The sequence below is a fragment of the Haemaphysalis longicornis genome, unplaced genomic scaffold, assembly GCF_048455015.1.
Source record: "Haemaphysalis longicornis isolate Haplotype H1 unplaced genomic scaffold, Haemaphysalis longicornis Haplotype H1 scaffold_7, whole genome shotgun sequence".
Classification (NCBI taxonomy): Eukaryota; Metazoa; Arthropoda; class Arachnida; order Ixodida; family Ixodidae; genus Haemaphysalis; species Haemaphysalis longicornis.
The window spans coordinates 158,589,025-158,602,469 of NW_027526422.1; the positions used below are offsets into that span (position 1 = coordinate 158,589,025).

Here is a 13,445-nt window from a genome sequence, read left to right on the forward strand (position 1 = left end):
GGCACAGGTTAAAACTTGGTTTGCATTGCGTATGTAGTGGTGATTTACTACAGCTTGTATCATAGCTCTGCTATAGCTCCCACACTATTAGACCCCATATTTCATTTCAGCTTCTAGGCCTACGTCACAATACCGTAAGGCTGAAGCAGGCAGGGTTTTATAGTCTACCTGTAAAACCTCTAATCTGCCCCAATCTATTAGCCATAAAGCGAGTAGTGGTGATAGATTATGTCAGAAAAGATGAGGGGTACTTCCTGCTTACTATGAACAGTATAGGTAATTTAGGGGGTGCAAGAGAATTTCAGCCAAATGTTCAAAGCCTGTTTATGGTCTTTCTAGCTTTACGTTGAATAAATACATGTTTATTCTTTGAGTGCGATGGACTTAACAGTGATTAGTTTATGGCTGCACCCAGCTGGCCCTAATATAAAACGTAAAGATTGTCGTGCTAATAGGCGGCAAGGACGATGGTATAGCGTGGAAGTGCCAGGAAAATAAAAATACGCCCCCGGTTCTAGAAAGAGCACAGCGTGTTCCAGTGCATGCGAGGGAACCTTTAATACCGCACTCATCTCTGATAGTGTCTGAGGTAATATGCCATATAAAAGATATTTAAAAACTACCATTCGTGAAGGTGAGATAAATACATTAGGTTGAATATGGGTTCTTGTGCTAAAAGCAATTAGGTGTGTGATAATATTATGGGGGTGTGAAGAGAGGGGTTGGCCGAGTGCGTTTTTATGAGGGGTTGCATGTGGACAACCGAGCATGGCAAAGACACCCATCTCATCTTGGTGATTGTGTTACGTGTTTTTTTGTTTGTGTATATGATGCACTTGTCGGTGATTTTATTAAGCGAAGTGTGTGGTTTGCATGGGCCATGTTTGCTCTTGGGATTTCCAGAGTCCCGTTTGCACGACTGCTTTCATGCCTAGGTAAGGAACCCGCTACAGGCAGGTGAGCGTAATGTTTTGTGAGGCATACTCGCTCTCGCATAAAAAAAATGGGGCAGCTACGCGCTAAAAGGGTTAAGACTGGACAAACAGCGAAGCCAAGCTGGACAAACAGATAACGCAATAAACGCATTCGATATCCGCTTTTCTTTTAAAAATCGCCACGAAAATAAACCAGGGGTGCTGTTCCAGAAGGCCCGAGTTTCGGCGGAGCTGTGGTGTTAATAATAAGGTCATGATAATATTTCGGGCAGGGTTAAAACGCTTTAAAAATGCGATTCATGCTATTTGCTGATTATTGAGGTGACGTAATCGGTCCAGGGCAGCGCGCTCCAACGATGCGCGACTAGGGAGGGGCGCATCTTTCAGTGCGTACTCTCGTTCCACTGCTGCACTGGTGGCTACTGGGGGCAAGGAAATCCAACTACTTTATTTTATTGTACTTTTACTTTATTACCTGTATTTAACTACAAAGTTCATTTTGTTTATTATTCCAGGCGATCATACGAGCTTTTTGTTTGAAATTTTTCGTCCGAAGAAGTCGTTTGTGCCGTCGGTGGCAGACAGTGCAAACCCGTGACTATGGCCGACTGGCAAAAAAAGAAAGCGGGTGATAGAAGCGCGCCATATTCAAAACAGTTGCTGCTCGTATTACGCAATCAAAACCCCCCGCTTTTCGACACAAAATTTCCTCGGCGCGGTCCAGTCTGCCTACGCGCTTTTAGGGCGAAAGCCTGGCGATAGGTATTAGCAACTTTTCTAATACATTGTACTTGCGCGTCTTTCCTCGCTTTCGTTTCTTTGCCTTTTGCCACGGAATAATTTAAATGGCTTCTTTTCTGCTATTACGTGCTCGCGTGAGTTCCTTCTATTTCATTTGTTCGTCTTGTGTGCAAGCAGGCTCGAAAACGCCACAGCCTCCCTACAATCGGGGTTCTGCGAGGGTGGTGTGCACCAGTCCTCCTCCAGCGACATAACGTTCAGGCTTCACTCTGCACGCACTATTCTACTTCTGTTACTTTTCAAATTCACAGTGTTATGAATTTTGCGTACCCTGCACGTTAGTTCCGCAAAGATCCCAATTGCGGGTCAATCCGCCAAGTGGCCATGTGTCACGAAGGAAGGAATAGCAACAAGGACAACAACTTTTCAGATTTGTTTGCTTTATTTCATTTCGCTCTTCATCGCTTTTGTTCGAAGAAGCTTTCCACAGTCGTTTTTTTTTATAAAGTTCGATTTCCTCATAACCCTCTCTTCTTTGGCGCCCTTCCGACACACGCTTACCCTCCCTCTGGCATCACGCGGTTACTTTAATTCTTAGCTCTCCTCTTTACTCGCTTTCCATGATCTGCTCCCTGCCATACGACGGGGAAGCTGAACAAAACCTGTTGAAATTTGTAAAGATCGCCTGTGACAATACGCACGCGCCGTTGATTGTATTGTAGCGAGGATAATGAACAGATGCGGCTGGTTATCAAGGTCCCGGGGTACGCACCGTACCAGCATCAACCATGTGGAAGAGGGAGGTAGGATTATGTCCTATCAGACGCGACGATATGCGCCAAAGACGTTTCAGTGGAAGAGGATGAACCCCATAAGGTGCACGCGGGAGAAACGAGCTGGGTTATCTCAACACCCGGACCTGCGTTCGTATCGGCTTCACCCCTGCGAATAAACCACCTCAACCGGCTATAGGTGCGCCGACGGTCTCCTTGACAGTATATGTAATGCGTACGAGCTGTCCTGCCAGCTACCTTTTACAAAAAGTGCCCGTCACGCAACCCCTCGAGGGAGTCTGTCTGCCGCGCTGATGATAAACAAAACGCGCAGTCATGCAACTCTTCGTTCGAAACTGTTTTGCGAGCAGACAATAACTGAGAGAGAGAGAGAGAGAGAGAGAGAGAGAGAGAGAGAGAGAGAGAGAGAGAGAGAGAGAGAGAGAGAGAGAGAGAGAGAGAGAGAGAGAGAGAGAGAGAGAGAGAACCTTATTACGCAATAATGCGAGAGCGATTCCTCAGTCCAGGATCCCATGTGCTGTCCAGGCTGCCGTAGCCCTGGTCACAAGCAAGAGCTGGTCCTCAGGTCGACAGCTGGACAGCAGTATCTCCCACTTCTCAGGGGAAGGGGTCGGGTTCAGGCGCGGAAGATCCGAGTTTTTTGTGCAGTCGAATAATATGTGTGTCCGAGTTCCTGGTTCGTGGCAGAATTTACACTTATCAGAGTACTGTATAGGAAAGAGTAAATTCATACGGATGGGGCGGGGAAAAGTACCTCCTTGAATTTGTCTGAGTGTGGTTTCTTGGCTTTTGTTCAAAGATGTGTGAGGACTGGGGAATGTCTTGCTTGTGGTTCTGTAGTATTGGGTGATTTCTTGGTAGGTGAGGAGAGGTGCGGAAACAGCCCCGGTCTCAGGGGCTCGGTGAGTGAGGTATCGAGCCTGTTGATGAGCAAAATTGTTGCCCGTCAGTGCAGAGTGGGCGGGAGTCCACACAATGTCCACCCGATGGGCAGGCGGATGTTCATTCAAAATTCGGAATGTGGCGGGTGCCACCCGTACCGACAAGAGCCTGCGGCAGGCAGCTTGCGAGTCCGTCAATATAATCTTGGAGATGGTTTGGGTAAGGGCGAGCGCAATAGCTAATTCTTCAGCGTCCAGGGAGGAAGTTGTCTGAACTGAAGCGGTGGTGATGAGGGCGTTCTTAGATGTTACCACTGCCACCATAGTTTGGTTATCTGGGTAACTGCCCGCATCAGTGTAGATTATGTCGGATCGGCTGCTGTAAAGTTTTTCGTGGGCTTTGCTACGGGCTTCTCTACGACCAGGGTGGAGGTTCGGGTGCATATTTTTGGGAATGGGGCGCACAAAAATGGACTGGCGCCAAGTGTCGGGGACGGTGACCAGGTGCGTCTGGTCAGGGCATAACCATTGAATATTTCGAAGGACTGCGCGGCCTGCTTTGGTTTGGGCAAGTCGGAGGCGTTGACTGGAAATGTGTCCTTCGATGAGCTCCTCTATGGTATTGTGGAGCCCCATGCTAAGCAGTTTGGCCGTAGACGTGCTCATCGGGATACCCAAAGCTTGTTTTGTTGCTTTACGAATGAGGCGATCGAGTTTGTCGGTGTCGGTTCGAGTTGGGACAATATATGGTGCGACGTAAGTGAGCCCGGAGATGACAAACGCCTGAACGAGCCGATGAGTATCTTTTTCTTTCATGCCTTGGTGCCGGTTGGCGATTAGAAGAATCATATGTATTACCTGATCAGTCGCTTTACTTAGGTTGTGAAGTGTTTGGTCGTTTCTAGTGTTGGCTTGGATAGTAAGACCCAGGATCTTCAGGGGTTTAGCCGGTTGTATGGTGTGTCCGTCGAGGGTAATGACTGAAGCGCGCGCTCCAGCTGCAGAAGGATAGACCCCCGGTACGAACGTGCGGAAGTTATGTCCGCTAAATCACCTAACAGAAAGGCGAGGTCTTAGAAACATGTCTCCACTGATCGTATTGCGCACACACCGGTTGAGGCGGTCGATGGTGCGGTCGCCACCAACGCTTCTGTAGAAGCTGCCCGTCGCGTAAAACCGCAGCGCACACTACACTTGCTCCTCGACGGTCATGTAGCGAAAGCCGCCTCTAAGTCGTCGCATACGGGGGTCTGTCACCAGACGACTGCACAACAAACGCACAGCACTTTTTGAGAGCTAAAAACGAGGTCGAAATTCGAAATTCCTCCTTTGTTTACATGACCTTTCGGGGTAGAAATATGCTTGCTACGGCGACCATAAAAATAAACCACGCCGCAGCAATGGCTATCACGGGCGTCGCAAGTTCAACTCGGCCGTGCAAAACCATGCCCGAGTTTCCTCCGAGTTTTAATGTCAGTCAAACACACCCAGCCCATTCGTGGGCGCGGCGTAACAATAGAAGCCACACCCACCCATGGCGTCCACTTTGTGTGGGCTTAGCCTCGTATCCACGAAGTCGTCATTTGATGCCCGCTAGCAGCGACAAGAAGTTAGCAAAAAACAACAGTGAAGCCCCCAGGCCACCGTCAGCCAATGTTGCGAAAGTCGCGGGGGTGTTCGGTCTGAACGTCATGGAGTTCACTATTGTACGAGCCGATAGGACAGGCCAAGACGGCACGATTTTACGACGGGAGCCTTCTTCACGCACCGTGAAAACACAGTCGAAGACAAATGAAACAACTTCAGCGTCTAAAACGCACTCGCCTATGGTGAAACACGCTCTTGACACGAGACGATTTGTGATAAGCGCCGGCCGTGCACACTCAAGCAAGCCGTAAAGAAAAGCGATATTTGATGACCGGGAGCAGAGCGCATTACGTTCGCTACAGTGGACCCCTTTGATTAGTTGTTTTGTGCTTGCGCAGAGCTTCACTGGGGCTGCCCTCAAGCCAAGTGGCAAAAATAATTCAGTGGAAGAATGAAACACCGAGAAAAACGGACCGCACCACGCCGGGCGTGGCCAAGAGCCAGGCTGGGGATTTCAAAGTAGCAGTGTGGTTATCTAGGTTATGCTAGGGAATGAGTATTGCAGATCGATTTCAGATGGTGCTGCATGCAGAAGATAGCACAAGCCGTACTTTATCAACGTAAGGGACCGCAATACAGCGTACTGAACATGCCAGGCGTGCTGCGCGCGTTTCCGGCGGTTTCTCTCGAGGTGTATCGAATGCTCCAGTATCTCTACTTTCATAACCCAAGCAGCTGGAAACTCGAGAGTAGGCGGAACCCAGGCCTTCTGGAATAGCGCCCCAGAAACAGATGCCATATCTACTGCGCCCGGGAAATCACTGAGTGCTGCTCTACGCTGTATTGAACTCCAGCTTTCGCAGTGCCCCCAGGCGCGAAAGAAAAGTGTGAAAGCTTTATTTCAAGTGTTGCAGAGTCTCTGTAATAAATGTGAAAATAAGGGCCGTACTTGGTACCGCCGTCTTTAGCGCCTCTATTGAAGTTTGAAGAACTGTAGATGCCACAATGTCAACGGCAGTGTTGTTGAGCATTTTATCAAGAAACTTTACAGCGTAGTCTCCTGGGTTAGCATCACTCGCTCGCAAGGATCACACTTTGGCGACACTTCTTTCTTTGTAGTGCCTTGAGTTTCACCCTGCGGAAAAATAAGAAAAGAAACATACAGGAGTTTTATGTAAACAGGGCAACGCGGGTAAACAGTGGAGGAAGATAATTGAATCACAGGGGTATACGCTCCGAATGTCATTTTTCTTTCATATGGTAGTCTCAAACAACACTGCGAGGGTGGTTTGAACGTGTTATCCTCTTGAATTATTTGTACTAATGCAACTAGTCTAAGTGTTATGTTGGCATCGTTGTGCGAGTTCTTGGACTCGAGCAAGACAAAGAAAGGGGACAGCTTGGGGCAATATACACCTCTGTGGCTAAGCGCTGTTCTGTGGGGCTGTAAGGCTCGAAGTAATGGAAGTCACACGAAACAAAAAATCATTGAAAAATTCTGCCGACAGCCGGTGTATGACCAAATTACTACTGGCTGCAGTTAGTAAGAACAATAAAACTACTTGAAAACGTGTGGTGAATGTTAGCGCCAAAAACTTCACCTACTAGGCCAGCCGGCTTCTCGTACACTGGTGACGTTGACTTGAGGACTGGATGATCATGTACTTTAATGAAATGCACCGCAATGTTAGGTGATCATTGGGAAATACCTCATCAGGGAAAAGCCCGTCAGCGGTACGAGACAACAATAACAATAACAATACACTGTCAAAGAGGATCTTCGAAGTAGAAGAGGCACTGAAGTGAATTTGTCAAACTTATGTTTGTGTTGCATTGCATAGATGCGCTGAAACAAACATACGTCCCACCATTCATTCGCGAATTTTACATTGATGTTCTTCAAGCTTGAATAAAGAAAAAAATACAATGCGACGTTTGAGGGCCCGCAATAACTACAGCAGTGACGCAAAATGACTCGAAATCGTCTTCCGCTGTGATTGGACAATGTCCAAGAAATTAAAATTCATTCATGTGCGCTTGTGCGTGTACAAATGTAATTTTTTTTGTTACGAAAGACCTTATTAGTATTGGAAACGTACACATGTCGGAATGTAGTACTTGAGGACCACACTTCGAGAGTTCGTCAAACGAGTTTCAATTTTGGTTCCATGGAACACGTCTATGTCTTCCGACGTTATCTGTGGTTGTGCATTAACGATACCTTAGGAATCGCCATGACCCGTTTTTTATGTTGTGTTTCATGAATGGGCCGGATAAACCTCCTAGCACCAATTCCAGCGAGGAAGAATTCTTCCATGCAGTAGCAAAGGACGAGCCGAGGAGTACAGAGTGCTGAATCCGTCCGTGCCACCGGAGAGGCTCATCTCGGAGACCTTTCTCTTGCACCTTCGAAGCTCGACTGTCTCCCCTCTAGTACCTACGAGGTCATGAAAATCGTTTAAAGAGCGGACCAACAGTGGGCCAATTAAAAAAAATATGGCCACGTATCTGCTCCTTTCGTTACAGATGTCGACGAAAGACAATAGTTGAGTGGCGCCCCTGCCATGTAAACGCTTCCGTTTACTTTCCCTCTAAACTCTCATGCTGTTCCTCTCCCGTCTTGCTCCTCCCAAGATAACACCCTAGAAGTTTGGTCAAGTCAATTTAAATTTACCGCGTTTAATTGCTCCTGGCCGGGTGCCTGGATGCCAGCGCTGGCGTGCGGTGGATACGCGCGTGATTCCTGGCACCCTACTACAATGTTTATAGAACCACGTGGCCCTCCTCCACGTGCATTCCACGCGGAACGTGGAGCCTGTCTAGTGGAACATTTCTTTACTGTTTATATTTGATTTCTTAAAATTCCGTCAGAAGTTTTACTGGCGCGGGCAACAGCAGGCCACGATTTTCTGCAGTTGAGGTATATTTATTTGAATCGCAAAAACCAAGTACGCATAATCTTTTAATAAAGGAACGCTGAAACTATCACTTAGGCATTAATTTCTGCCTCACATTTGGGTAATGTTTTGTTCTTGTTCAGCAATCTTGACAAGTATGAAGATTGCCACTGGGCTTAGACGTTTAGATTTGGCTGCGTGTATATAAGACTTGCGCAGATTGCGTTTCCCTGTGGGTGGGTGGCTGAATCGAGTCACAGGACAAAAGGGTTATTATTCATGCCAGTTTTCCAGACCTGTGTCCCTAGGGATTTTCGTTGAAACAATTGATTTTGGTGTTAGAATTGAGTGTTAGTGCGGTACAGTACCCGTTGTGACATAAAACCAACCCTGTTTTGTACATTGCTGCATTTTTGAAGCGAATGTTTTTGTATGATTGTTTTCCTCGCATGTTACTCTTTTGGTTGTAAGCAACTCTACATTGTTTGTATGTTAATCTTTCCTCTACAATCAACTTGAAACTGTTTATGTGTTTCTGTAAGTGTCTGTAACTGGCAGCTTTCGCGCTCTATTAGTTTTGTAGCGACAGGCGCTGCACTTGTTTAATTGTTTCTGGTTGTTACGTTGTATCATTGATACCAGGATTTTTTGATAATAAATTTATCCTTTTAAGGCATGCTAGTGCACATTTATGCCAGTGCACTTTCTTTCCTTGAACGCCCAAAGCTTTCGAAACCAGGATAAGCAGAGGGAGGTTGTGCACTTTGCTCGAGCGCGAAACGTTGACGTTCTTTTCTAGCAGGAGTGCAATTTTCGCACGCTTCTAGATGTTTCGCTGTTTAAAGAGTGCTTCTGTGTTGACGATTTTTTTACATTGTCGAACTCGCCGGCCTCAGGAGTTGGCGTAATATTTTGCGCTCCAGTTTGCGCAAAAAAGCGCATGTCACCTTTGGGTTTGACGGCCGAACGAGCGCGGTCGATTTTTACCTTTTTTCTCGCCGAGTACGTGCTGTAAACGTGTACGCGCCGGCACAGCGTCACCTTTGTACAAATTTCTTTGCATCGCTGGATGTTTACTTACTCGACAGTTACCCCAGATTTTTAGTGGGTCATTTTAACTGTGTTTTAGACCCTGTTCGAGACCTTTGGGGGCGGAGTCAGGGAAGACCGCGGCTGCAGCGCGTGCGCGCTTCGTGACTTGGTAGATCAATTTAGATGGAGTGACGCTTAGGTGCAGACCCATGGCGGCACCTTATCTGCAACTTGGGCGAGACGAGCGTCCGCCAGCCGGCTGGACAAATTCTATGTGCCCCCAGAACTCAGTCGATGCCTTGAAAGCTGCGAGGTGCTGGCGTTTCCGTCTGGCACACCACGTATTTCTGACCATTCTCCCGTCTCTGTAAAGCTGGTGCAACGCGGAACCATCTCCAGCCATGACATGTGACGTATGGGCATCTCCCTGCTAGCGGATCCTGATGGCGTTGCTTCTCTTAAGGACCTGCTGAAACCCGGGCCGCAGAGGAACGAGTGGGAAGACTTAAAGTCGAGTTGGCGGAAGATACTTATGGAGGTGGGACGCAAACGTAAAGCGCGCATCTCACGAGAACTGAATGAGGCTTTGAGGAGGTTGCGGAATATAAAGAGCGGGCAAATGACGCGACTATGATGGTCTGTTGAGGGCGCGCTACGAGAGGCTTTTGCATCAGTCGTCTAGCGCAGCGCGGCGCGCATTTGTGCAAGGCGGGCGTTTGTCAGACCCGTCGGCACTAAGGTATATTAGGGCAGGTTCGGTAGATGATGTCGGTCGAGCGCACGTGCACCACGTTGTGTTGCCGAACGGCGCCGCTAGTTCGCGTCCAGCCGACATAACTGAAGTGTTCACTCACAACTTTACGGAATTTTTTAAGGCGTCAGGAGAGCGCGAGACGTCCCCCGAATTTGAGGAGAATGTTCGCAACTTTTGCGGTGAACTTCCACAAGCTCCAGTTTCTTAGCTGACACTTTGGCCGCTCCTGTCTCTTACGAGGAGCTGTGGGATGCAGTCGGAAGCATGAACCATTCCCCAGCTTTGGGGCCAGACGGCATTCCATTGAGCGTTTACAAAGCCTTCTTTTCGTGCGTGAAAGACCCGTTGTTAGAGATGGTGAATGCCTTTTTCACCCATGGTGTGCGGCCTCTTTCTTTTAAAGGGGGCAACATAGTCCTTATAGCGAAACCGGGAGGGAAGCCGTCAGACCCACGAGCATATAGGCCTATTACTTTTCTGAATACTGACTATAAGATCGTAGCTACCATAATTTTAAGGCGCCTCTCCAAAGTGTTACCGCACGTATTGAGCCCTGCCCAGACATGTAGCGTGCCGGGGCGCTCGATTTTTTCGGCCCTGTCTCTCATTAGGAACTTGTTCGCATTCGCCATTCGAACAGGCATTCCAGGCTGTTTTGTATCGCTGGATCAAGCTAAAACCTTTGATTGAGTGGAACATCGTTATTTGATCGAAGTCCATCGCAGCTCCTGCTTTCCAATGGAACTCATTACGAGGTTAAACCTATTGTACCGTGGCCTCACTTCCCGACTCCTCGTAAACGGACAACTTAGCGCCCCTTTCCCAGTTGAGCGAGGGATCAGGCATGGGTGTCCACTCTCCCCCCTACTTTTTGTCCTGGCAATCGACCCTCTATTCAGACGCGTGGTAAACTCTCCTGGCATACGCGGCTTTCCCCTCCCCGGACAGGCCCAGGTAAAAGTGCCAGCGTGCGCAGATGACGTGTCCCTGTTTTTGCGGGACGACAGCAGCTTTACCGCGTTCTCACGCCTCTATTTTATTTACAGCGAGCTGTCTTTCGCGCAAATAAACAGGGGCAAGAGTCAGGCACTGCGATTCGGAGCATTCACGTCAGACCTTTGGGGAGAAGTGGAGTGGATCGCCGCCGTCAAAGTCCTTGGTGTAACGTACCACGTCTCGGGTGAGGTGGCGCGTGAGACATGTACGGGAATTGTGAAGAAGGCCAAAAAGCGCCTGTGGGTAGCCGCGCAATTTAAACTGTCTTTTTCGGAGCGCAGCTTCGTAATTAAAGCATGCGTTTCTTCCGCCCTTTATTACGTTTCGCGCATAGCTCGCCCACCCCGAAATGTAATGCGGAAGCTGGAGAGCAAGTTCTTCTCTTTCCTTTGGGGAGGAAAGACGGAGAGGCTAGCTCGGGCTTTCATGCGGCTCCCAACCAGCATGGGGGGATACAGCCTTCCATGCATGTCGACAATGTGCAGCATCCTGGCGTTGCGTAGGTTTGTAGATTTGACGCGAAACCCGGACTACATAGGAAGAAGCTTTCTAAACCACTTCCTGGGCACATCGCGAGGTGTGTTTTGCAGTGAACCTTACATCGGCCCCTTGGCAGAGGAACCGCCGCCATTCTACGCCTATGTCGCGAAAACCTTTCGGGAACTGTTAGCACAGATCCGCGACTTGGAAATGCCGGACATTGCCTCAAGCAAATTTTGTGAACAACTTGCTGTGGCGGAACTCACTGCGGAGCAGAAAGCGCGCTCTGAAAAGGCGCGCTGAGGCAGCTGACTTCTTCGGTCCTCCCAGCGGACGTCAAAGATTTCGGGTTGAAGCGTGGTTGGCGTTCTGCCCACTAGAGACCGCTTGAAAACTTGGGGCGTAACACCGTCAGCGCTCAATGCAGACAAAATGAAACTTTGCGACACGCACTCTTTTAGTGTTCTGTAGCAAGGACGTTTTGGACGCTGATGTCTAGGATGTTTCAAGTACGCCTAGGGGAGCGCACAAAATATCGCGATGCCCTAGTGACTTTTCTGTTATGGGTGGGGGCCCTGGTTTTGTGGAGGCGTCGCGGTGTCGCGGCACTCTGGTCCCGGCCTCACAAGGCTATGTTCCCAATGCTGCTGCGCATGCGCACGCGCCTGTTCGAACAGCTGGAAGCGGAGCTTGCCACGCTGGGGGAAGAGGAGTTCCTCCTGCGTTGGTCATACCACTTCATCAAGCTGAACAACGTACGTTTGGAAATCATCATCATCATCATCATCACCAGCCTGTCTACGCCCACTGCAGGGCAAAGGCCTCTCCCATTATTCTCCAATTACCTCGGTCCTGTGCCAACTGTGACCAATTTATCCCCGCAAACTTCTTGATCTCATCTGCCCATCTAACTTTCTGCCGCCCCCTGCAGCGCTTGCCTTCTTTAGGGATCCACTCTGTTACCCTTAATGACCAGCGGTTATCTTGCCTTCGCATTACATGCCCTGCCCAAGTCCATTTCTTCTTCTTAATTTCTACTAATATGTCTTTAACACCACTTTGCTGCCTGACCCACTCCGCTCTCTTCTTGTCCCTTAATGTTACACCTATCATTTTCCGCTCCATTGCCCGCTGAGTCGTTCTCAATTTAAGTTGAACCCTCTTAGTGAGCCTCCAAGTTTCTGCCCGTAGGTGAGTACCGGTAAGATGCAGCTGTCATACACTTTCTTCTTCAACGACAATGGTAGGCTGCTATTCATTATCTGATAATGTCTGCGATATGCACCCCACCCCATTCTGATCCTTCTAATTATCTCTGCCTCATGGTTGGGATCTGAAGTCACAACTTGGCCTAAGTATATATATTCGCTTACCACTTCCACTGCCTCGCCATCTATCTCAAACTGCTGTGCTGTCCCGAGGTTATTGATCATTACTTTAGTTTTCTGCGTATTAATTTTCAGGCCCACGGTTCTACTCTGTTCGCCCAGGCGGAAAGCATGCTTTGCAATTCGTCCCCCGAGTTACTTAGCAAGGCAACGTCATCAGCAAACCTGAGGTTACTGAGGTATTCTCCATTAACCCTTACTCCCACCTGTTCCCAATCCAACGTTCTGAATACTTCTTGTAAGCATGCTGTGAATAACATTGGAGAGATTGTGTCTCCTTGTCTGACACCCTTCCTTATAGGTATTTTACTGCTCTCCTTATGGAGGATGATAGTAGCTGTAGACCCATTATAGATATCCTCTAGTATTCTTACATAATGCTCATCTACCCCCTGGTTCCGTAATGCCTGAATGACTGCTAGGGTTTCGACCGAGTCAAATGCTTTCTCATAATCTATGAAGGCTATATATAGGGGTTGAGTATACTCAGCGCACTTCTCTATCATCTGATTGATCGTGTGAATATGGTCCATTGTTGAATAACCTTTACGGAACCCTGCTTGTTCTTTAGGTTGACTGAAATCTAAGGTTGCAGAGATTCGGTTAGCGATTACCTTGGTAAATACCTTGTAGACGACTGACAGTAAGCTGATCGGCCTGTAGTTTTTCAAGTCTTTCATGTCGCCTTTCTTATGGATTAGGATGATGTTCGCGTTCTTCCAAGATTCCGGTACCATTGCGGTCATTAGGCATTGCGTATACAGGTTTGCCAGTTTTTCAAGTACAATTTCTCCGCCATCCTTCAAGAGGTATGCTGTTATCTGATCCTCACCAGGTGCTTTGCCCCCTTTCTTTTCTTTCAAAGCCTTCCTTACTTCTTCGGTCGTTACTGGTGGGATGTCTATCTCCTCTGAACTACTGTCTCGTTCGGCATTATCCTGTATGTCCCGGCTACTGTAC

General features: G+C 48.3%; 1 protein-coding gene across 1 annotated transcript in view; it reads right to left on the minus strand.

The window, feature by feature from the left end:
- Positions 1–5,983: 5,983 nt before the first annotated feature.
- Positions 5,984–13,445, minus strand: part of LOC144146624 (uncharacterized) — a 26,624-nt gene continuing 19,162 nt past the window's right edge. The window contains exon 7 of the mRNA XM_077678561.1: positions 5,984–6,073. Coding sequence (XP_077534687.1) covers positions 5,984–6,073 — 90 coding nt within the window. The remainder of the gene's footprint in view (positions 6,074–13,445) is intronic.